General features: G+C 44.6%; 1 protein-coding gene across 5 annotated transcripts in view; it reads right to left on the reverse strand.

Annotated features, from left to right (window-relative positions):
- The window catches only part of patj (PATJ crumbs cell polarity complex component), a 130,473-nt gene that overhangs the window by 56,268 nt on the left and 48,054 nt on the right, over nucleotides 1-26,151 (reverse strand). Inside the window, exons 19-28 of one of the 5 annotated variants that reach the window (XM_083648470.1) lie at nucleotides 24,596-24,805; nucleotides 22,634-22,714; nucleotides 17,285-17,647; nucleotides 16,082-16,196; nucleotides 15,686-15,740; nucleotides 13,588-13,668; nucleotides 13,380-13,451; nucleotides 13,036-13,213; nucleotides 12,391-12,501; nucleotides 8,228-8,327 (exon numbers count right to left, since the gene is read on the reverse strand). In XM_083648470.1, coding sequence (XP_083504596.1) covers nucleotides 8,228-8,327; nucleotides 12,391-12,501; nucleotides 13,036-13,213; nucleotides 13,380-13,451; nucleotides 13,588-13,668; nucleotides 15,686-15,740; nucleotides 16,082-16,196; nucleotides 17,285-17,647; nucleotides 22,634-22,714; nucleotides 24,596-24,805 — 1,366 coding nt within the window. Of the gene's footprint in view, nucleotides 1-8,227; nucleotides 8,328-12,390; nucleotides 12,502-13,035; nucleotides 13,214-13,379; nucleotides 13,455-13,587; nucleotides 13,669-15,661; nucleotides 15,741-16,081; nucleotides 16,197-17,284; nucleotides 17,648-22,633; nucleotides 22,715-24,595; nucleotides 24,806-26,151 lie in introns of all 5 variants that reach the window. The other 4 variants (XM_083648469.1, XM_083648468.1, XM_083648467.1 and 1 more) reach the window with 4 other exon arrangements.

Genomic DNA, 26,151 nt, shown 5'->3' on the forward strand with positions numbered 1-26,151 from the left:
AAATAAACTAATTTTACAATTGCCACTTGCCGCACTCCTGGTAATCTTAGTGCCATTTTGTCTACTGCAGTGGTTCTCAAATGGGGGTCCGGGGACCCCCAGGGGTCCGTGGCACTTTGCCAGGGGGTCCACGAAAAGTTTTCAGGAAAATAAAAATAAAAACTTTTGTGTGTGTGCAAAAGCTTCATAGTTCCACGAAATGATGTTATGTTTTAAATCTGAAATGGTTCATGGATTACATTTTAATCTACCAAACCTATCAATTTAAAAGGCAAGCACGTTACCGTGGAAACAATTAAGCTTAGCCCAAAATCACAAATCAGAATGAGGGGGTCCCCGGTATATTTTCTATCTTGTAAGGGGTCCTTGGCTGAAAAACATTTGAGAACCTCTGGTCTACTGACAAACCTGCACAAACCCTGTGGTGCTAAGTTTTGTAGACATTTAAAAACTAGTTTATTTATTTTTATTTTATTTTTTTAATGTGATGCCACCGCATGTTTTTTTTTTGGCCATTAGTATTTTTAACACTTGTTTATACAGGGATGCAAATAGGGCTGCCACAAACGATTATTTTCATAATCGATTAATCTGTCGATTATTTTCTCGATTAATCGATTACCGTAGTTGTTTGGTCTATAAAATGTCAGAAAATGGTAGCAAATGACGATCAGTGTTTCCCAAAGTCCAAGACGACGCCCTCAAATGTCTTGTTTTGTCCACAACTCAAGGATAATATCAGTTTACTGTCATACAGGAGTAAATACACCTGGAATCAGAGAATTTAGACCTTTTCTCTTCAAATTGTACTCAAAACGATTAATCGATTATCAAAATAGTTGTCGATTAATTTTCCGTCGATGGACTAATCGATTAATCGTGGCAGCTCTAGATGCAACAAGCTGAATTCAACACTAATACAGTAAGACATACGAGGAAAAAAGCATAGCATGCATAAACAACTGTGCAGCTTCAAGTGCTATATGATGCCTAATTCATTTAAAGCCATTTAGATTGCGTTTTGTCTTTGTGATCTTTTTGACATGTTTATCAAATTTAAGCTTGGAATCTAGAACAACACCTAGAAATTATTTGAATTAATTTACCATCTCAATTTCCTCTCCCTGTATCGTTACTCTGAGTTGTTCAGGATGTTTTTTGATGGAAAAGCACGTGGAGACAGTCTTTTCCATGTTCAAGGTGAGCCTATTTTGGTGAAGCCACTGGACACACTCCACCTAGATACAAGGAGAGTATCTCAGCAGCCCCACTGGTGCCTTAGCCGGTGCCTTAGCCGATGTCTTAGCCGATGTCTTAGCCGGTGTCTTAGCCGGTGTCTTAGCCGATGTCTTAGCCGGTATCTTAGCCGGTGTCTTAGCCATGTCTTAGCCGGTGTCTTAGCGGATGTCTTAGCCGGTGTCTTAGCGGATGTCTTAGCCGGTGTCTTAGCCGGTGTCTTAGCTGGTGTCTTAGCCGGTTCAAATGTCTGGTTTTAGGCAGACTAACGCAATAATTCGTTTTTGTGTCATGTAAATGTATTGACTTTCTCTCTGTTTGCCAGTGCAACCTGGGATGGAGAGGCTGGGACTGAGAGAGAGACAGACAGACTGGGAGAGAGAGAGAAGGGGGGGTTTGCACAGTTGTGCTGCTCCAGCCCATGCACAGTCCTTGACCTGATTGGTGTGGCCTGGTTCGGAGCTGACACACACACGAACACACAGGCACACACATGCACACACACACTATAGAGTTTGAGAATGAGGCGCGGTTGTGGCTGGATGATGCACTGGAGTCACTGAAAATTAATTAATTTCATGTTAGTTAATTCTGAATCTGTGAGTAGGATTGTGGGAACGTGAAAATGCATAGCTACTGTAAGGCGTGAACCTTCTTAGCTCAAGTTGATTTTTTTTAACAATAATACATATTTTACTTTCCTTTTATTAGCTAGTTGAAGGTAAAACAAATGAACACATTATGTAGAAAATGCTTTTTTACCACATGATAATGTATTGATAGTGTACAGACTGACACATGATAATGTATTGATAGTGTATAGACTGACACATGATAATGTATTGATAGTGTACAGACTGACACATGATAATGTATTGATAGTGTATAGACTGACACATGATAATGTATTGATAGTGTACAGACTGACACATGATAATGTATTGATAGTGTACAGACTGACACATGATAATGTATTGATAGTGTACAGACTGACTGGAGGCCAGTGTGAGGAGTGTAGCTGTCCTGTCCCAGACTCCTCACAGTCAGTTTAGGGTTGATTTTAAAATACATGTCTGCAGCCTGCATGTCAGAGTTATCTGTATGTCAGAGCTGTTACCTGTATGTCAGTGCTGTTACCTGCATGTCCGAGTTATCTGTATGTCAGAGCTGTTACCTGCATGTCAGTTATCTGTACGTCAGAGCGGTTACCTGCATGTCAGTTATCTGTATGTCAGAGCTGTTACCTGCATTTCAGAGTTATCTGTATGTCAGAGTTATCTGTATGTCAGAGCTGTTACCTGTATGTCAGAGCTGTTACCTGCATGTCAGAGTTACCTGTATGTGAGCTGTTACCTGCATGTCAGTTATCTGCATGTCAGAGTTATCTGTATTTCAGAGCTGTTACCTGCATGTCAGTTATCTGTATGTCAGAGCTGTTACCTGCATGTCAGTTACCTGTATGTCAGAGCTGTTACCTGCATGTCAGTTACCTGTATGTCAGAGCTGTTACCTGCATGTCAGAGTTACCTGTATGTCAGAGCTGTTACCTGCATGTCAGAGTTATCTGTATGTCAGAGCTGTTACCTGCATGTCAGTTATCTGTATGTCAGAGCTGTTACCTGCATGTCAGAGTTATCTGTATGTCAGAGCTGTTACCTGCATGTCAGTTATCTGTATGTCAGAGCTGTTACCTGCATGTCAGAGTTATCTGTATGTCAGAGCTGTTACCTGCATGTCAGTTATCTATATGTCAGAGTTATCTGTATGTCAGAGCTGTTACCTGCATGTCAGTTATCTGTATATCAAAGCTGTTACCTGCATGTCAGAGTTATCTGTATGTCAGTGCTGTTACCTGCATGTCCGAGTTATCTGTATGTCAGAGCTGTTACTTGCATGTCAGTTATCTGTATGTCAGAGCGGTTACCTGCATGTCAGTTATCTGTATGTCAGAGCTGTTACCTGCATTTCAGAGTTATCTGTATGTCAGAGCTGTTACCTGTATGTCAGAGCTGTTACCTGCATGTCAGAGTTACCTGTATGTCAGAGCTGTTACCTGCATGTCAGTTATCTGTATGTCAGAGCTATTACCTGCATGTCAGAGTTATCTGTATGTCAGAGCTGTTACCTGCATGTCAGAGTTATCTGTATGTCAGAGCTGTTACCTACATGTCACAGCGGTTATCTATCTCCTCATGTGCAGAAACGTCAGGGGATCCCCTTAGGGGGATGCGAGCCTGTAGCAGGTGAGATGCCTAGTTTGATTAAAATATCCTGTAAGTTAGGTGTATAAATACGTCTGGAAATGAGGTTACTTGCCAAGCTTGTCATTTTTTTGCAGTGCAATTCGCATCGGTTGCAATAGGGAGTTTTATAAGATATCAACAAGTTTTGTCAAATTAAATGTCAGACTTGTTATGACTTTTGCAATGCCCATTAGTGTGAAAATACAAGTTAAATTTTGCAACAAAAAAAAACTGCAATGTGAAAACTAACAATTGGAGATATGTCAGAATAAAACAATGACTCCTGCCTGACTGGGCTGATTCACACCAGCAATCATCTCAAAAACTGAATTCAAGGATTAAATCATTTTATTTAACTGTATTTAAGACATTGTAGCGCCTTGACTTCAGCTAATATCATCTAAAAACACAATTCAGATGTTTCCAGGAACGACAGACTGCCTGCTTCCTGTGTCCCACAGAGGCAAGTCCAAACACACTGGAGTCCTATTGGCAGCAGCTTAGCTTTACTGGTTCAGGTCCAGTCATGTTCTTTTACCTGGCTGTGTGTCATTCCAGAGGAACATTTCTATGGGATAGAGGATCTCCCTGTTTCAAATCACTGCATGCAGCCTGTAAAATGTGATCATCTATACTTCTGCTAATCTACCAGCCACCAAAACAGATTCAATCCCAACTGGATCACCATGAGATCAGATGATTGGCTCAAACAGCAGGCAGGTTGCTCTGCATGATTGATTACATTAACATTCCACATGCCGTTGGTGATCATCTAATCAGCTCCAACAGGGTTTTGAAATCACAACACATTTCTGCTTCTGAACCAAACAGCACATTGAAAGCGGCCAGAGTTTCCCAGCTCAAACACACCGGAATCCCATTGAAACCAGCAGGTCATAAAGCTCCGCCAACAACACAGAGAAACCCCTCCAACCACCAGCATCCAGAAACACACCCCAGACAGCCCCGCCCGCCTGCACCGCTCCCGCTGAGAAACCAAACGCACCCAGAACAGACAGATAAGAATGAGTGAAGCCGAACTGAAACAAAATAATAAAGATGTCCTCCACTTTGTGCGGTGACAGGCCTACGGGGGGGCGGGGGGGGTTCAGACAAGCAGTCACGTCACAAGCCCTGCAAAGACAGAAACACACACGCATTAACACACACACACACACACACACACACACACACACACACGCAGCGATCACACGAGCGCGCACACACACACACACTCAGCTGCACTCTGAGCCACCCTGCTGGCTTAGATGTCACCACACAGCCATGGGAATAGGATGACATCACACTGAGATAAGATACACACTGAGGTACAAAGATAACATCATCTGCACTGAGATAGCTCCTGAGAGCACCCGAGATGCTCTGAGCCTGTCCACATGTATACACATATTTTACACCTTCGTGTCCACACCAGCACTGTTTGAGAACATCTCTCCGTCGGCACGAGAACGCAAAAACCTGATGATTTCAAACTGTGGCGTGGAGAAGTTTGTGCTCTAATGTGAGGAGCTGAGTGTTGACTTTAGGCATCTGCTCTCCACCTCTCAGAGTACCATCATCATCATCATCATCATCATCATCATCAGCTGATCGGCTCTGTAGAGAAATACAAGTACCGTAGGAGCTTTTCATAGATGTTATTGCTGCTGTGGCTTATGCTGCATTCCATTTCAACTGGGAGTTGGGGATTTCAGGGTTGAGTGACGTCACACCTGAGTTGTCAGCGTTCCATTTAAACAATCGGGAAAGCAGACAGGGTTAGCTCTAGCCAGGCTAGCCGTTGTTAGCAATAACAGTTGATAACAACACATTTTGCGGATACAAACACTGCAGCAACATGTCCACAAAGATAGAGGTTAGACAGTACTGTGTGTACAACTGATGTAATGAGACACAAAAAAGACAGAAGTGCTAATAAACAGTATTTACTACCATTTGAACTACTGTTGAAGGGCAGAGCAGCCATCTTGAATTTTTGAAATCCCCAGCTCCCAGTTGAAATGGAATGCAGCATTAGTACACTGTGAAGGCTGGACACACACCACTGACTGCATTTGTTGGACTTGTTAGCCCCACTGTCTTCAGGGCTCTTCAGCGCCCCCTTCCTGTGCTGTGCTGTATGTCTGTTCTTTTGACTATTCCGTCCATGCTGAACAACTAATTGCCCTCCGGGGACAAAATACAGTTGACAGTTGAAATCACATTTCCCCTCCCTATGGGAGTGGATTCCACGCTGTGCGGCGCCGTGGTTGCAGCACACAACTCCCCCTCCACTCTCTAGTCTCTAGTCTCTAGTCTCTAGTCTCTCTACACCCGAGGATTCAACTCATGTTTAGAAACAACCATCCCTCTTGTCTGGAAGGGTAACTCCGGGAAATACCCACACCTGATTCAATGGGCATAGTTCAGAGTTCCTGTCTAGAGAGAGAGAGAGAGAGAGAGAGAGAGAGAGAGTGAGAGAGAGTGAGAGCGAGTGAGTGAGAGAAAGAGAGAGAGAGAGATTGGACAGAGTTTATAAGCTGACACTAATTGCAGTGTCACCATCTGGCATCTGCTGTTGGGCAGGAGCCCACTGCATCCTCTCTCTCTCTCACACACACACACACACACACACACACACACACACACACACACACACACACACACACACACACACACACACACACACACACACACACTCTCACCACTGGGTTTTACTCACCTGCTCTACTTTAAGTCATCTGCATTTCTTCTGTCCTTGTGTTTAATGATGCTGCCTCTGCAACTGAACTACATTCTGATAACAACTACACTGAACCCTCATGCTATTCATAGAGAGAGAGAGAGAGAAGCCATGATTGACATGTCTGTTGATTTGGGCTTCCAGGTCAGGTTTGGGTTTCAAATGTTGTCGTAAATAATGTCTTAGTATCAGAAGTGATCATGGATGAACCTTTGTCAAAAGTTAGGGAAGCCTAAACGGCTGCTTTAGAGGCTGGCTTTTCTAATCCCCATTGTGTGGATTTAGTTGGCGACCAACTAAATCCACACAATCCAGATTAGAAAATGGCGCTTTGATTAGATAGACCATCGTTCACACCAAGGGCCCGAGCAGGGTTAATGCCAGGTTCATTTTACCCGTGTCGCCCGACTCGGCTTGGCGACGCCCCTCGAGAGGCGGGTCAGACCAGGGTTGATCTCAGTTGCTACTTGTCATGCTAATAGAGCTCAACGGTCACGTGACATTGTGACGTCACCTTCATAAACAGTCGCGTGACATTGTGACGTCACCTTCATAAACAGTCAGGTGACATTGTGACATCACCTTCATAAACGGTCACATGACATTGTGACATCACCTTCATAAACAGTCGCGTGACATTGTGACGTCACCTTCATAAACAGTCAGGTGACATTGTGACGTCACCTTCATAAACGGTCAGGTGACATTGTGACGTCACCTTCATAAACGGTCACGTGACATTGTGACGTCACCTTCATAAACAGTCACGTGACATTGTGACGTCACCTTCATAAACGGTCAGGTGACATTGTGACGTCACCTTCATAAACGGTCACGTGACATTGTGACGTCACCTTCATAAACAGTCACGTGACATTGTGACGTCACCTTCATAAACGGTCAGGTGACATTGTGACGTCACCTTCATAAACGGTCAGGTGACATTGTGACATCACCTTCATAAACGGTCAGGTGACATTGTGACATCGCCTTCATAAACAGTCGCGTGACATTGTGACGTCACCTTCATAAACAGTCAGGTGACATTGTGACGTCACCTTCATAAACGGTCAGGTGACATTGTGACGTCACCTTCATAAACGGTCACGTGACATTGTGACGTCACCTTCATAAACAGTCACGTGACATTGTGACGTCACCTTCATAAACGGTCAGGTGACATTGTGACGTCACCTTCATAAACGGTCAGGTGACATTGTGACATCACCTTCATAAACGGTCAGGTGACATTGTGACATCACCTTCATAAACGGTCAGATGACATTGTGACGTCACCTTCATAAACGGTCAGGTGACATTGTGACGTCACCTTCATAAAAAGTCACGTGACATTGTGCCTTCATAAACGGTCAGGTGACATTGTGACGTCACCTTCATAAACGGTCAGGTGACATTGTGACGTCACCTTCATAAAAAGTCACGTGACATTGTGACGTCACCTTCATAAACAGTCAGGTGACATTGTGACGTCACCTTCATAAACAGTCAGGTGACATTGTGACGTCACCTTCATAAACAGTCAGGTGACATTGTGACGTCACCTTCATAAACAGTCAGGTGACATTGTGACATCGCCTTCATAAACAGTCAGGTGACATTGTGACGTCACCTTCATAAACAGTCAGGTGACATTGTGACATCACCTTCATAAACGGTCACGTGACATTGTGACATCACCTTCATAAACGGTCACGTGACATTGTGACGTCACCTTCATAAACAGTCAAAGCAGACCGGGTCAAATGTGGCACGGTGGCAGGACGGCAACATGAGGATGAATAACTCTACTCCTTACTTACTTCCTGTTCCTCCCGTCGACCTTCTCCAATCACCATCACTTACCTCTTCATATGTGTGTGTGAGTGTATCTGTATCGCTGTACATGTATGTCTATGTGGATGCAAGCACAGTGCATGTGTGTTTGTGTGTGTGTGTGTGTGTGTGTGTGTGTGTGTGTGTGTGCGTGCACGTATGTGTTACTGACCTTTGGCCTGCTCCAGGTCGGGGTCAGGCTCCTGCTCTGATTGGTTGGGAGGTCTGTAGGGCGGCGGCTGCCTCGTAGGGGGCGGGGCTACTGCTGCTTTCTGAGGAGGGGGGAACAAACAAACAAACTCATTATTTCTACATGCAGTGCAGAAACTCAGGTCGACTCACAGGATTGTTAAAAGTTCAACTGGAGTTATTGAGGGGCCCTTTACACGAGGACAGTTTCTGAAAGAAACCACACAATAGCGTTTCCTTCACACCTTCTCCCTGTTTACATGAGCGCTGTTGAATTTTTAAAGTCCCTGGAAACCAGAAATATTTCTTTATTATTTAGCATTTTGAGTTCATCACATCACAGGACCCTATGTTAATAAGCCACCAGCCAAATTTGAACGATGATGAACGTCGCAAAGTATATAAATTTAGGTTTGACAGTCTGGCAAAACTCATGAGAAAATCATTATTTTTTAGAGTGTATTTCTCCCGCGGACTGTGTGGGCGTGTCCCATCTGCAGCAGGTTTTCCGAGAGAGAGAGCGCGAGACAGAGGGGGGAGGGAAACGGAGAAAGAGATCGAATTACACAGCACTTGCGAGTGTGTGTGTGTGTGTGTGTGTGTGTGTGTGTGTGTGTGACTGTGTGTGTGTGTGTGTGTGTGTGTGTGTGTGTGTGTGTGTGTGTGTGTGTGTGTGAGAGCCACCAGCCTGTGTGTCTCTCGCTCTCTGTCTCACTAGTCCCGAGAGAGAGAGAGAGAGAGAGAGAGAGAGAGAGAGAGAGAGAGAGAGGAGAGAGAGAGAGAGGGCACACAGAGTGGGAGGCAGACGGACAGCGAGGGAGCGCTGTCACTGGGGGCAAAGAACGGACAAAGGGAGGGTGGGTGCGGATTGCGCGCGTGTACAAAGGTTATATAGAGCTTATGACGTCATAAGCTCCTGCGTTTTAGCACCTCGCGCACTGCTGTCTTCAATGAGGAAGTACTTTGTAGAATCTTGTAGAAAAGTGGCGATTTTAAGGCTTTGGGTTGAAAGTAATGTATAATAATTTCGGAGGCACAAAATTACTAACATAAGACCCTAAATAACATAGTTAGAACGTTTTTGTGGATTTTGGTTTCCAGGGACTTTAAAACGCCGTAATGTACATGCCAGGTCGCTAGGTGGCAGTGTGATCACCTTATTCTTTGCCCATACAAGGACGCTGGGGCATGACGTAATTTCGTAATCGTCTTTCCGGTTTTTAAACACAGAAGTAGAGTCCGCCTTCCGCAGTCATTTCGACTTGCCAAAAAGCTTTTTTCAAGCTAAAAAAACCCCCAAACTGTTAAAGTTTTAATATTTGTAGAGTGAGAACGTAACATATATGTGACCAGTTTATCAGAATAACGCCTATTGGAAATCTTTAACGAGCAGCGAGGACCGGGAGCGCTGGCTGTGATCTGTCAAACCCTACCGTAGGCTACTGGCAGTGAGAAAACACTGTCGACGTGCTTTTGTAACTAACATTAAATGCCGACCGGGTACAGCCATCGGCTCCTCGCAGCAGTAACGTTCTGAACATGTAACTGCAGTTGGCCGCAGTGTAGCTTAATTCTGAATGTTGCCAAACTTCATTCATACTGACGTTTATTTGGTTGCCAACTCGCGCACGGCTTTGGCGTAATCGCGTGTGTCGCGTGTGCAGGCACGTCAGAGTTTCTGAAATGTGCCGTTCCAAAGCGATTACATGGAGCCCTCAGCCCTGCTCAGCGGGAAGTGTCTCAAACAATTTCACTCTGGAGGGTGGTGGTCCATAGGAAACTGTCCTCGTGTAAAGTGCCCCTTAGTCTCAACTCAAAAGCCTTAAGTGTCTTAAGCACTTTTCGAGAGTTGTGCTCCAGGTTGGCTACTGCCAGAGTACTAAAGTGTGACATGTTTACCAAAAGAGTCTGGAGCCAAACGACAAGTGAGAAAGCAGACAGACAGGCAGACAGACAGACAGAGAGACAGACAGGCAGACAGAGAGGCAGACAGAGAGGCAGGCAGGCAGACAGACAGACAGACAAGACAGAGAGACATACAGACTGACAGAGAGAGAGACAGGCAGACAGACTGACAGAGAGAGAGACAGGCAGACAGACAGACAGACAGAGAGACAGACAGACAGACAGAGAGACAGACAGACAGACAGACAGACAGACAGACAGACAGACAGACAGACAGACAGACAGAGAGACAGACAGACAGACAGACAGACAGACAGACAGACAGAGAGACAGACAGACAGACAGACAGACAGACAGACAGGCAGACAGACAGACAGAGAGACAGACAGAGAGACAGACAGACAGACAGACAGACAGACAGACAGGCAGACAGACAGAGAGACAGACAGGCAGACAGACAGACAGAGAGACAGACAGAGAGACAGATGGAGATTCTCTGCAGCAAGTTTAAAAATAGGAAAAGGGCTGCTCTAAACTGGCTCAGATACACTCATTTAAAATGGCATTCCATCAGTCTGAGCAGTTACTGCAATTTCAGTTGATAACAGGGAGAGATAGACTGTGTGTGTGTGTGTGTGTGTGTGTGTGTGTGTGTGTGTGTGTGTGTGTGTGTGTGTGTGTGTGTGTGTGTAGCTTTTGAATAGAGGAATCCAAGGGAGGGAGGGAGCGAGATACAGACAGAGAGAGAGGGAGACCAGTTAACACACAATCTGACTGAGTAGCAGACTCTGTCTCTGTCTGTCACACACACGCGCGCACACACACGCACGCGCGCACGCACGCACGCACGCACGCACGCACGCACACACACACACACACACACACACACACACACACACACACACACACACACACACTTCAATTCAAAGATGCTTTATTGGCATGACCATAGTGAATGACAGTATTGCCAAAGCACATTGTACATGGTAGTACAGAGAGGGGAAAATACAGTTTGTAACATACACAACAGAAAACATTATGTTACTGTAACAACTGCAGTGCTGTCTAGTGATTGGTTAGGGAAGAGCGAAGACCGCCCCCTCATAGAAATGCCCTGAAGTGAGCGCAATCTCAGACGAAGAGGAAAAGAGTTCATGAATTGACGATGCAGTCTGAATATCAGGCTAGTTGAATACAGTCTCTATGTGATCTCAGTAGAGTGTGAAAGCCAGTCAGTCTCAGCAGTGAGTGAGTCTGTGCCGCCCTCTGCTGGACTCACAAGGTTGCTGCTGCTTAACTAGCCTGTACTCCACTACTGTACTGTACTGTGCTGTACTGTACTGTACTGTGCTGTACTGTGCTGTACTGTGCTGTACTGTACTGTGCTGTACTGTGCTGTACTGTGCTGTACTGTGCTGTACTGTGCTGTACTGTGCTGTACTGTGCTGTGCTGTACTGTGCTGTACTGTACTGTACTGTGCTGTGCTGTACTGTACTGTACTGTGCTGTGCTGTGCTGTACTGTACTGTACTGTACTGTACTGTGCTGTGCTGTACTGTACTGTACTGTACTGTGCTGTGCTGTGCTGTGCTGTACTGTACTGTGCTCTGCTGTACTGTGCTGTACTGTGCTGTACTGTGCTGTACTGTGCTGTGCTGTGCTGTGCTGTACTGTACTGTACTGTGCTGTGCTGTGCTGTGCTGTGCTGTGCTGTACTGTACTGTACTGTACTGTACTGTGCTGTGCTGTACTGTGCTGTACTGTGCTGTACTGTACTGTGCTGTACTGTACTTTAATGTCAACCTAGTAACATCTTCTAGCAGCGCCCTAGTTGGAAAAAAGGTGAAAGTGTTGTACTCGTCCGTGATGTCCACAGCTGTCCGTATGTGCGTCCTCTCAGGACTATAACCAAGGCTTTAGTCTTTGTGGTGTATATAAGATAATATATCATATATATAATATAATATAAAGATATATAAACTACGGTTGAAGGTGTATAAAACACATTTGAGTGAGTGAAATCAGTGTGTAAATGCACGCACTGGGGAGTCGTCTTCTCCAGTGCAGACCGTGGGGGATTGGGCAGCGGCAGGTGGAGGGTTGGGGCTTCGTGAAACCCAGCCTCAAGTTTTTGGGGTACGTGCTCGTCTTCGCGGTGTGTTGTTTGATGGTTTGCTGTGCCTGAGCCTTACCTGCGGTGTGTGTGTGTGTGTGTGTGTGTGTGTGTGTGTATGTGTGTACCTTTGGCGCAGCACACAGGCTCTGGACAATGAAGACGACAGGGCTGGGAGCTGACTTGATGGCACTGACCGCCTCGTCATGACTGGCTGCCTGCAGGTCTACACCAGACACCTACACACAGTCGCACACACACGCACACACACACACACACCCACACACACACACACACAAACAGAGACATTAGGATACACGTATAAAGCCAAACACATTGGCTCACTGACTGACTGACTGATTTGTTCTATTTCCTGTTTTCTTTTTCCTGTTGATTTTCTTGTTTCTTGTTTGCTTGTCCTTTTCTCTTGTTTTTGTTGATATTGTATGCTTTGATCTGATTGATCTGGTCTGATTTGATCTGATTATTGTTAATACGGCTTCTACCGGCACAATCTTTTTTTCAACCACTTGTTTGCTTTCGTCCATGAAAATAAATGAAACTCAAACTCATCAGACTGTAAACAATGACTGCACAGACAGAAGAGGAAGTCTTGGCCTGGATGTCTGCTGGCTTCACCAGAAACCCCCGAGAACCCGTCAGAGTCTGATCGTCGTCAGACCAATAAGACGATGGGTTAAGCAAACTTAAATAGTGGCTAATCGGACCACTAAAATCAATAGATCAATCAATAGCAATAGACCCGGGCCTACCTCCAGGATCTTGTCCCCGGTCTTCAGGCAGCCGGTTCTTGCAGCAGGACTGTCTGGTAGAACCTGTCTGATGAAGATCCCCTTGAGTTCCTCTCCGTTCCTCAGACGCTTGATGATGTGCTGACCCCCCACGATGGTCAGGCCCAGAGACTGGCCCTGCTCCGGCCACACCTCTACCCTGAGGACAGATCGATATATATATACAGTATATATATATATATATATATATATATATATATATATATATATATATATATATACACATATATATATATATATGTGATGTGCTAATATCATCGTGCATCCCTAGTGTGTGTGTGTGCGTGTACACGCATGTGTGTTACCTGCGGGGGGGTCCCCAGTGGCTGAAGGCAGGTGTTTCCTCTCCCTCACCTTCCTCTCTTTCAGGAAGATCACTGCTGACCACACACACACACACACACACATATACACACACACACACACACACACGTCATCCAACAGACATGATGACAACAGTAAACGCTTCACTATTCTGAGGTTCACTCTCATTGGCTGGTGTTTGGCTCCTACCTGTGGCCTCCTCCGATTGGTGGAGCAGCTCCTCCCTGGCTCCGCCTCTTCCTCCTCTCTGTGTCACTCACCCGCACCGACCTGCAAACAGCCAAAATATCACTGCTGTCACACTGTGACAGGCTGACATTTCTACGTCACACAAGATGTCTTACCATTTCATCTGCAATCTCTTTCATTTTGAATACATTCAAGTATTTTTATAATAGTAAGATCAGCATTGTCCGAGAACATTTTTACCATAACATTTAATGGTCAACAAATTGAGCTGTTATCATCTACTACTTGTCTTTTAAGGCGCCTATCCATTATGTTACAAAGAAGCTGATGCTCTTTTTACAAACAAGCCATGTTTTCTTTTTGTGTGAAAGTGAAACTGGTGGAGTCGACCTTTCTACCTATTCACCTTATGTTCTTTATGTTCACCTTATGTACTTTTTCTCCTACGTGTTGGACGCAATTGTATTTCTTCCGGTTCAGTTAGCCGGCCGGCCGGTTGCATTGTAAACTGTAAACTATGGATGAAGTTTGGCAACATTCAGCAGCTACACTGCGACCAACTTCAGTTACATGTTCATAGCGTTACTGCTGCGAGGAGCCGATGGCTGTACCCGGTCTGCATTTAACGTTAGTTACAAAAGCACATCGACAGTGTTTTCTCACTGCCAGTACAGTAGGGGTTGACGGATAGCCTACTACTAGCTAGTAAGACCGGTCAAACTGCCAGCCAGCGGTCTCAGTCCTCGCTGCTCGTTAAAAATGTCCAAATAGGCGTTATTCTGATAAACTGGTCACACATTTGGAATGTTACGTTCTCATCCGAAAAAATATTAAAACTTTGTTTGTTTGTTTTTTGCTTGAAAACAGCTTTTTGGCAAGTCTGAAAATGATAAAGGTAGGAGTAATCTACTTCCGGGTCTAAAACAGAACAACAATTACAAAATGACGTCATGCAGAAGCGTCCTGATATGGGCAAATGATAAGGTGAATAGGACGGTTTCAACAACAGAAACACTCTAAATTGCCCCCAACTTACTTACAAATGAGGACCACTTTTATATTTTTCAAGCGTTTTCTGAAATTCACAATTTAAAAAAAATCAAATGACATTTTATGGTTCAAATGTGTTTTTATGTTGAAACTCTGTGTTGCTGCTCTTCTTGGCCAGACCTACCTTGTAATCTGGTTCAATAGAGGGAAAGTAAAAAAAATAAAAAAAATACAAGTTCAAGTGTGGTAACATACCCTGTGGTAACAATATAACCAGTTTAAGTGTGGTAACATACCCTGTGGTAACAATATAACCAGTTTAAGTGTGGTAACATACCCTGTGGTAACAATATAACCAGTTTAAGTGTGGTAACATACCCTGTGGTAACAATATAACCGGCCTGTATACAGCCTCTATGTCAGCGGTTGTCCACCTTTTTGGCTCGTGACAACCAGAGAAGGATTTCCCTTTTCTGTTTGTTTCATTTGATTCAATACCAGAGGTGGACAGGCCGACAAATATTCAGTATTTCACGAGAAAAAAGCAACAATTGCAGGAAATTCAGTCAAAAATCCTGAATGATGAGATATTTGTCTAGTAGAAATATGATTTTCCCTATCCCATAAATCATCTTAGTTGTGACCATCCAAAACTATCGCCACCCCCTGGTTGAGAATCATCATTCTACAGGTAATGTATATAACACACAGCATTCGATTTTGACTGACACACATTAAGCCAGCAGGGGGGAGCAGAGGACTGCTGAAGAGACAGGGGAGGCAGGGTTCCCACAACTTCTTCAACATCAAATTCAAAACTTTTCAAGGACTTTCGAGGCCCAATTCCATCAAATGCAAGGTCCCCACAAGGTTCATTACTGTTACAACACTGAGACTTTTTATAATGAAAACTAGCAAAAAAGAGAGAAGCTTGAACGTGTCAACAGCTCTCTACTGTGCTGTGTTACAAAATATCACAATAACTTACGTTTCTATTCTTGCACAAAATATATGAATTCAATCATTTTCAATGGCCCATGTCTATTAATATATCGTTTCAAAAACTTTCAACGATTTCAAGCACCTGGGGGAACCCTGAGATACTGACTCTGTGTCGGTGTCTGTCAGGGTGAGCTCCGAGTCTGCCTCACTGTCTCTGGAGCCTGGAATACACACACACACACACACACACACACAGACACACACGTACACACACATGCACACACACACGCACGCACAAACACACACACACACACACGCACAAACACACACACACACACACACACACACACACACACACACACGTGCACGCACACACACACACACACACACAGACATACGCACAAACACACAAACACACACACACACACACACACACGTGCACACAAACACATGCACACACACATGTCCAAAAGGTTAAAGTCATGCCTACAGTCAAGCACACACACACTTACAGTCATACAAATGTGCGCACACACACACACTCTCTCTCTCGCTCTCTCACCCAGCAGCTGTCCAAAGGATATCTCATCTTCATCCTCGAGTGTGAGGACTCCTTCTTCCTCTTCCTCTTTCACCTCCTCCTCTTCAAGCTCCTTCCCCTCCTCTGCTCTCCCAGTCTGAGAAACCAGTCAAACCAGTGTGAGCAAAGCATCCATTCACATGTCACATCTCCAAGTCACCAAGTCAGCCAAGTTCACTCCAGTCTCAAGTCAGTCTCAAGTGTAAATGTGGATCCCCAAGTCAAGACAGAACAAATCCAGAGTCCAGTATCAATTTAATATCTGAAAGAAAACTAAATATATAGGACTTTTCAATGCAATATGGTTTTAATAGGGTAAAAACGTGTTAGTCAGAACAAATCCAGTTTGATCATGAGTTTGATTTCTATAATCAGCTTCAACTTCAATTCATTCAATCATTGCATACAAATTCAGAAAACAGAATTTAAATTCAGTCGTTTGCTGGAACAGATTAAAACTGTGACTCGAGTCCCAGTTTGAATAGCTTGAGACTTGACTTGCTGCATGAAGAGAAGACTTGCGACTTGACTTGTGGTTGTGGTGACTTGGTTGGGACTTGACTGATTTGTACTTTGATGACTTGAAAAGAATTCTAAAGTCTTGACTTGAGATCTTGTGTTTGTGTAAATGACTTAGATGGAAAGTGATGAGTTCTCTGTTTATTAGTTTTTAAGTTTTACTGCTCACTGTGCCGGAGACTCAAACTGCTGCTTTATAGTCAAGACGTGATTCACTCCGCACAGTGGCACCGTGCCAAGTCATAAAATATGCAAAAATATGTTTTTATTGGAAGAGGAAGGCAAAGAGTTTTGTTATTGTTCACCTGCTCAGTGAACCTGTCTTCACTTACAGGACAATAAAGTTTGAATTGAATTGAAGTGAACTGAAGAGAACAAAATGGTCTCCATTTGGCCTCAAGTTGCTCTTTAAAAAAAAAAAAAAACATCACAACTCATCAAATACTTTCTTGTTATCTCAAGAAAATGAGCTTTGTTATCTCGAAATAATGAGATAATTAACCCGTTATCACGAGAAAACAAAATGTTGGTTTCCTCTTATTACTTATGTTTATCAGCGATCAGGGGCCTGACTGACTCTCTGACTCCTCTACTGGAGGAGGTTTGCTGCAAAAAGAGAGGAAAAAAACATCTAACCTTCTTGTCTCCCTGGTCCGCTCCTCTCACCTGCTCTGCTGCTCCGGCCGAGCCGGAGGAGGGCAGTGAGAGCCGCCACTCCTCCCAGGATGGAGGGGCTTTCCTGGGGAAGGAGCCTGTCCTCTCCCCCCCTCTCTCCTCCACCTTCTTCTCCTCCACCTGCGCTTCCTCTCTCTCCTCCTCTTCCTCTTCCTCCTCGTCCACAGCCATCTCCCTGCCCTCCCCAGGCAGGACCTCAGAGGAGATCAGAGGGGAGGGGTAGCCCCCAGGATGGAGGCCAGGCATCAGAGGGGAGGCGTAACGAGGGAGACCGCCATCCAGGATTAACTCTGGCTCCTCCTCTTCATCTTCCTGTCGAAGGTCCTCTGGTAGGATAGAGCCATCACCAAAACCCTGGGCATGCACGCACGCACACACACACACACACACACACACACACACACACACACACACACACACACACACACACACACACACACACACACACACACACACACACAATTCCATGTTAGTCATTTCTTTGACTTGCAGGGGCAAAATGCGGCCCCCTGGACCATCTCAATCCGGCCCCAACGTCCTCAAAGAAACAACCCCCAAAAACTCAATAGAAGGCAGAATTATGTTAATAAATCTCATCTGCTGCAGCCATTGGATTTGTATCACTAATTATATCAGGAGATTAACAAGAAATTTCCAATCGATTACCAAAATAGGGAGGCTCCCGCGAAAATCAGGAGTGTTGGCAGGTATGATCTCCAATGTGTGGCCCTCCACTTACTTGATGTAAGTCAGGGTGGAAACCTCTGGAAGCAAATGTTGCCCCCCCTCCCCATCAGCTGAGTGTCCAGACACTCACTTTACCCTGCAATGTATACCTGGCTCCTGGGACATGCATGGTGTTGTGCTGCACTCACAGACATACAGGGCCAGCTTGAGGGAGGCTTTAATGGAAGACGGACACACTGAAACCATATTCAACTGACCATTGTCTTTCATTAAACCTTTTGGATATGAACAGAGGAACACTTTGAACCCGTCTGCCTTCAGCTCCTCCCACAGCCGAGTGGTGAAAGTGAAAAGCCACGACTCAAACTAAAGACAACCCAGATCACATTAGCCTGCGTCTATAAATACCTAATGCGTCTCCCCGCCTCCCCAAAGAGCCGTTGGTCAGCACAGAGGAGAGGAGGGGGTATCCTGTTCTTACATTATGATGCAGACGTTAGCCCACAGCAGCGCTAAATATTAATGACAACACTTAGGCTAATTTCCATCGACGAAGCTTCATCGTCAAGGACTCTGTTCCTCTTATTTTAATTTGGGCCTGGGAAGTGGGCCCACGGCGCGGCGCAGCGCGGGGCAGCAGGCCGGGCTATATAATGGAGGTGAGGAGCTAACAGGATGTAGTGCAGACTGATGTGACTGCCTGCCCTCACATCGCACACATTTAAAACGCTGTCATTTCATATCTGCGCCATTAGAGGATGAGCACAGGACGATGCTGGGCCAGTTAAAACTCTACTTGAAAGCCCGCAGCTCAGATTTGGGTTCACAAGCTACATTACTGAGACTACAGTTTATAGAAGAATCTCCACTGTGTTGCTGCTGGATACTGTGATCATGATTCTCAGTTAAGAACTGTAGACAGAGGAAAAGAAAACGCTGCCTGGCTTAAGGAATATGTTGTGAAACAGGAGAGGTGCTCATTGGAGGTGCAGCTTCCTGTCCATATGAATAAGGAGGTAGGCTACTTCCTTATCCACCATTATTAGTCGTGATGATTGGAGGAAGTTATTTCACTGCACATGTGGAATCTCCGATCTAAATCCTAAAATTGTCATCTACAATAGCTGGGTTTCCCTCCAAAGGTATCACAACTTCTATGGTATTATGCACATTTCCACTAGGGATGTCACCGTGTACACGTGTAACACGTGTAACCGGATAGTAAATCATATCCGTTTAGAAAAATCTATGTACCGGTGAAGCTGTCGGGTGAAAAGAAGCGGCTGGCTACTGCGCATGTCTCGGAGGAAGCATGGTGCTAGTCTACGGCTCTCCCCAGATCGACAGAGGGTGGGGCAGCGACCAGGGCAGCAGAGGGAAAAATTGGCCAAGTACAATTGGGCAGAAAATGGGGGGGGGGGGGTCGGAAAAACATAATAAAAAATAAATAAATAAAAGTTTGTGGACGACCAATCAGGGTTGATGAAACCTTTATGAAGGGGTTCATCAAGGTACCTTGTGGGGTTCCCTATGGTTGTAATCCAAAGAAGCCCTGAAGGGCTTTTTACTCTTTAGGGAGTCCACTCAGTTGTCAGTTCCATGTAAACATTCAGTCCAAAGAGACTAAACTAAGCGATCACAGAGCAGAGTTCCTTCATAGAGCCAGAGCTCGTCTCTCTGTCTGGAGGTAAGTATCTCCAGGTGACATCCACGTTAAGGAGCACCACTTTGTGAAAAGACCTGCCACCTGCCTCTTAGACAGATCAGAGAGTTCAACTTTTTTAGAGATCACATGACCTGGACCGAGCAATCACAACAAAGAGTAGGCAAGCGACCAATCACAATGAAGTGGAGGCGGGGTTTCACCCCAACACAGGCAGAAAGAACAACAACAACAACAGAGAGAGCGTTGTGTGGCGGCTGCTGTGCTGCGGCTCGTGTGTCTGACAGCTGGACCTCAGTCTGTGTGTGCTGCTGAGTATGCAGCTGATCCGGTTATAAATCAGAACTAAATGTGGCCTCAGCAGAGCTTTTTCCTACGGGGCGGAGAAAAAAAAGCAGAATAATGCGATGAACACGCCCGGTAAGTACGGCCGCGGCCATCTTTCTATATATGACCTCTAAAAGTTAACGAGGCGAGGCGCTCTCTCTAACGAGCACTCTGTCTGGTCAGTGGGCCGGCGTGACGGAGAAGGATCGGGCGGAGGAGTGACAGCCGGCCGGACACTTTATGAACGCCATCAGAGCGCCGTGAGCTGTGAACACGCTCGCTTCACACAAATGAGCTGCATATAAAGCAGGAGATAAAACAGCTGCAGGGGATGAGGAGACAGGGGAGCGCACAGAGAACACAGGAGCCATTACAGTAGAATACAGTAAGAAACTATCTATTAATAAGATATTGAGAGCGGGATAGATTTCGACACAGGAGAGATAGAAGTGATATTTAATATAATATGAATAGTAGAATCCAGTTTGAAAGCAGCTGGGAGTTTTATTTAATAAGGTATGAACTGGCTAATGGTTCCATTAACTAGAGTATTAAGAATAGCATGTGGCTGTACTTCACTTACTTTCCAGTTCAATTCAATAGGCGTTATGCACGCACCAGCTCCATGTTCCCCCACTACCAGTCCTATAGAGAGGCAAAGTGACCGCCTACTTCCTGCTTCAGCACTGTACCAGAGATTTTCATCCGCCATTTATTTTCCCATAGGCATTTCGTAAAATGCTTATACAAATAGTTTTACTTGTTCAAACCAAACGGTTCAGATAGATTTAGAAACAGGAGAGACCACATAACATTTCATTAGGACCAAAACGTTTTAAAAAAATGCGGATTTAAAGAAAATATTTTTTCAATTATGTTTTTTTAAGTTTTGATCTATTTTGATCTAGTACTGTTACTGTACATGCATTTTGCCTTCTCAAGGTCCCACTTTATTTTAACGTTTTGCCTTCTGCCTCTGTTGATAAACTGTGCAGGAAGCAACCTTTTAACTTGATTTACTTTTCTATTTTTTTATCACTTTGAACAAATCTCTAGAGGCCTTGTCATTGTCATAGTCTAAATTAAAAAATTGTCTGAGCTCAACTTATTCCTAGTAATCTCGTACGTAAAAAAAAATCTATTTCATTTTATTTTTTCCACCTTGTGGTTTGACTTTATATTTTGCACTTTATAATTAGTGATTGTTTTTCTGTATTGCTTTGTCTTCTACTATTGATGTGACATGTATTCCTCGTTTCCTCGTTTGTAATCTGATTACTTACTGCGGCCAGTAAAGTGAATCTTGATGTGTACAAAGGTGTCCTTTTTACGTCCATGTTCTTTACGATGTTAATGTCACCGATGTTAAATTCAATGCAGTAGTATTTAGTGTGAGTACTGCAGTACTGAGTGTCCTCAGACCACCCCCCCCCCAGCCCCACCCCCCCCGGCACACTTAAGAGAGACGGTGCTGTTGAGCTGACAGAGCACTTTATACATCCTACAACCTGCACAGTCAGCACCTTTCAGAGAGAGAGAGAGAGAGATGAAGGAGAGGAGAAAAAAGAGGAGAGAGGGTGAAAGGAGGTGAAAGGGAGAGACAAAGTACTGTAGAGGAGGAGAACAAGCGCAGATACCTTGAAGCCCGCGGTGCAGGGGCGTGGCCGTCCAGCCTTATGGCAACGTTTTTGAGGGTACCTCAATAACACGGGTAATTGTTTTCAACTCATCCTACCCCTACCTGACCACTCCCCCTAGCCACCCCTCGAACCCCACCTCTCTAGGAGCTTCCTATGGCCTCTATTCCTTAGCCCCGCCCCCTTCACTAAATGTGAGTGAGTGAGTGAGTGAATGACTGAGTGACTGACTGACTGACTGACTGTCTGTCCTGACTTTGCCATCCTCTGATCCCAGCAGGCCTGCTGGTGAGAGAGAGAGAGAGAGAGAGAGAGAGAGAGAGAGAGAGAGAGAATGCACGCATATATCGGTATCGGCCAGAAGAGCTGGCAAATATCGGCATATCGGCGAGAAATCCAATATGGCACATCTCTAATGAGAGAGAAGACAAGAGGAGAGAAAGAGAGAGGAGACAACAGAGGAGAAGAGGAAAGAGAGGAGAAAACAGAGGAGAGGAAAGAGAGAGAGAACAGAGGATAATACTCCTCCGCTGGCTGGTTTTGTGGGACAATAGCTCTGGCTTCTGGGCAAAAGGGCTCGCGCAAAAAACGGGTCCATTGGAGTGAATGGAGATGTTGCAACTCTCCTGGTGTGAACTACAGTAATGATCACATGACAAAAAACATGAGTGGGAAAGGTGGGAGTTGGCCGTGATGTGACACACAACCAGGAAGAGGGCCCCCCCCCAACAAAAAGAAAGTTTCAACCCATAGAGGGCACTTTTCCTAGTGAAAATTATGCATTTTGTACAATATGTAACAGTTTGGTCTCAAATGTGGAGATTTTGACCAGAATCCTTCACACACCACCCCAAAAGCCATAGATATTGGTTAAAAGCTGAAAAAAAGTGTTTTGGGGTTTAGTCCTGCTTTAAGTGTGTGTATGCTAGGTAGAGATTGTGCGTGTTGATAGCCTGCTACTGTGTGTGTGTGTGTGTGTGTGTGTGTGTGTGTGTGTGTGTGTGTGTGTGTGTTAGTGTCTTTTACCTTGGGTACAGGCAGGTGTGTGTTGGCGTGCATCACATGGCTGCTATCCTCTCTCTGGCCCCGCCCATCTGGTCCCTCCCCCTACACGCACACACGCGCCCGTGCACACACACACACACACACACACACACACACACACAGTTCAGAGATATTGGATTTTTGTGTGTGCAGATAACCGATGTGTCGATATTTTCCAACTCTTTCTGGTTGATGCAGATATCGATATACAGTATGTGCGCTTCCCCCCCCACACCTAATGTCAGAGAGCATCAAGTCTCTCCTGTAGTGGAATGAACACATTATGTATACTATTATGGTGAGACCATTGGTCAATGTCTTTGCAACTAGATTTGTAGAATCACATTTTATATTATTGTATTGCTGTATTGTTGTATGTTTCTATGTACTGTTGACATGTTGTGCTGCCTTCTTGGCCAGGTCACCTTTGTGAAAGAGATCATTGATCTCAATGGGTTTTTAACCTGGTTAAATAAAGGATAAATAAAAATAAATAAAAAATGGTGACGGCCCACTGGCAGATGCAGACATAAATACACTGCTTTTCAAAATAGACACATTAACTACTTCAACTTAGGTTATGCCAAACATGCCATATTTTTTTGATGTACCATTTTCTTTCTTTTTTCCCAAGACAGAACCCTGAGGGACACCGCTAGTGACTGGAAGGGACTGTGATTTGAAGTGCTTGAGATAGACAAAGTGAGTGCGGCCGGAGAGGTAGGATCTGAACCAGGTGAGGGGGGTGCCAGTGATACCAATGGAAGCTAATCTGTCAAGGAGGGTGTGATGTGAGATGGTGTCGAAGGCTGCGGTCAGATCAAGAAGGATGAGAATGGTTAAGGGGCCGGAGTCAGCTGCCACCAGAAGGCCATTTGTGATTTTAACCATGGCTGTTTCTGTACTGTGAGAGGAGCGGAAACCAGACTGAAATTTTTCAAAGAGGTTATTGTTGTTCAAATGGGTGTGGACCTGAGCTGCAACTGTTTTTTCAAGTATTTTAGAGAGAAATGGTAAATTAGAGATTGGGCGGAAGTTGTTCAAATTGAAGGTCTAAATTAACAGTAGAATGACTGGACTAACAATAGAAGGTCTGGACTAACAATAGAAATTCTGGACTAACAGTAGAATGTCTGGACTAACAATAGAATGTCTGGATTAACAGTAGAAGGTCTGGACTAACAGTAGAAGGTCTGGACTAACAGTAGAAGGTCTAGACTAACAGTAGAAGGTCTGGACTAACTGTAGAAGGTCTGGACTAACAGTAGAAGGTCTGGACTAACAGTAGAAGATCTGGACTAACAGTAGAAGGTCTGGACTAACAGTAGAAGGTCTGGACTAACAGTAGAAGGTCTGGACTAACAGTAGAAGGTCTGGACTAACAGTAGAAGGTCTGGACTAACAGTAGAAGATCTGGACTAGCAGTAGAAGGTCTGGGTTAACAGTAGAATGTCTAAATTAACATTAGAAGGTCTGGACTAACAGTAGAAGGTATAAGTTAACAGTATAATGTCTGGACTAACAATAGACAGTCTGGACTAACAATAGAAAGTCTGGACTAACAGTAGAAGGTCTGGACTAACAGTAGAATGTCTGGACTAACAATAGAATGTCTGGACTAACAGTAGAAGGTCTGGACTACAGTAGAAGGTCTGGACTAACAGTAGAAGGCCTAGGCTAACAGTAGACGGTCTGGACTAACAGTAGAAGGTCTGGACTACTGGACTAACAGTAGAAGGTCTGGACTACTGGACTAACAGTAGAAGGTCTGGATTTACAGTAGAAGATCTGGACTAGCAGTAGAAGGTCTGGGTTAACAGTAGAAGGTCTAAGTTAACAGTAGAAGGTCTGCACTCACAGTATAAGGTCTAAGTTAACAGTAGAAGGTCTAAGTTAACAGTAGAAGGTCTGGACTAACAGTAGAAGGTCTGGATCTGGACCTACCACCAGAGGCTTGCGGATGCCCAGGCGCATGGTGCCAGGCGGGGCAGACTTCAGGACCTCCACGGCATCGGCCAAGCTCAGGAGGTCCAGCTGGGTCTGGTTCACTGAAACCAGCTGGTCTCCAGGAAGTAGACCACCCTTACGCTCTGCAGAACCACCAGGAACCAGAGAGCGAATCACCATCACACAACGACCCGCATCCACAGGGTCCTGGAGAGACAGGGAGAAAGAGACAGAGAGACCGAGACAGACAGGGAGAGAGAGAAGCACATTAAATTGCTAATATATCCTAACATGTTTGACATTGATTATACAGTATTATAATTACTAGTCCATAGCTGTTGGGGAGATAAATGGATTCAGACAAATGGACAGATTTTTTTTAATAGATTTTAGGATATTACCGTTTTCAATTGAATACTGTGTTTGAAATGATAACATTTCCCTTTTTTATCAGTTTTACTGTCTGCACATATCGTTCTATAACTGCTTTGGCAATGTAAGAAAGAAATCTTACCATGCCAATAAAGCTCTTTGAAATTAAATGAAATTAAATGAGAGAGAGAGAGAGAGAAAGAGAGAGCGAGACCGAGGGCGAGGTAAAAAGAGAGAGAAATAGAGAGAGGTAGAGTGATAGATTCACAGGCAGGGGGCGGCAGAGACCAGAGGAAAGAGAGGAGAAAATCATGTATTGAAAAGCTTTTTTGCATCATAGTTGTTTATCTCTCTATGCAGAAGACGTCAACAGTAGAATGAGCTTCAACACGCAGATCAACATTAGAAGGAGGAAGAAGAAGATGTGAAGAAGATAGGATGAGGATGATGCCCGGTCATTTGGGGAAAAGAGGAGTTTCTTAAACAAGTGGAGCGTCCCGTGTCTGTCTTTTGTATTACTGCAGGTCTCTGTCGGCTGAGAGGAGCTCAATTACATTTGATTAGAAAACAGAGAGAGGCCTTTTGGATCTTTACCTTTATGAGACTTTACCATCAAAGAAATGGATGAGCATTTTAATTTGAATGATTTTCTTTCGATGTTTCAACTTGCAATCATGTTCTTGAGTGAAATTTGATTAAATGTCCTTGACTTTTTTATACCGACATCTGATTGGTCTAGTCTACAGGCTCTGAAGTAGCCATTTTGGATTACATTAAACAGCTATTGGCTGGGTTTCCCAAAAGCTTCTTTGCGCTAAGAAGCTAATTCAACCCTTCTTAAGGCCCCCTTAAGAAGCAAACGCGTTTCCCAATTGCTTCTTTACGAAGGCATGCGTTTCCCAAAAGCTTCTTAGCGCTAAGAAGCTTCTTTGACCCTTCTTAAGGCTCCCGTAAGAAGCCAACGAAGCCAACGCGTTTCCCGATTGCTTCTTAGCCTAAAATTATCTTCCAATTATCCTCTGTTAAGAAGGCTGCGTTTCCCAAAAGCTTCTTAGCGCTAAGATGATCTTTCGTTAAGAAGGTTTTGTAAGAAGGGTCTGGAGCCTTCTTAACACCTTCTTAATGACAAAACACTGGCAGATCCAGCCGCGTCAGGCAAAAAGAGATACTTGTGTCCACTG

Source organism: Poromitra crassiceps (genome assembly GCF_964638095.1).
Source record: "Poromitra crassiceps genome assembly, chromosome: 12".
In the NCBI taxonomy this organism is placed as follows: domain Eukaryota; kingdom Metazoa; phylum Chordata; class Actinopteri; order Beryciformes; family Melamphaidae; genus Poromitra; species Poromitra crassiceps.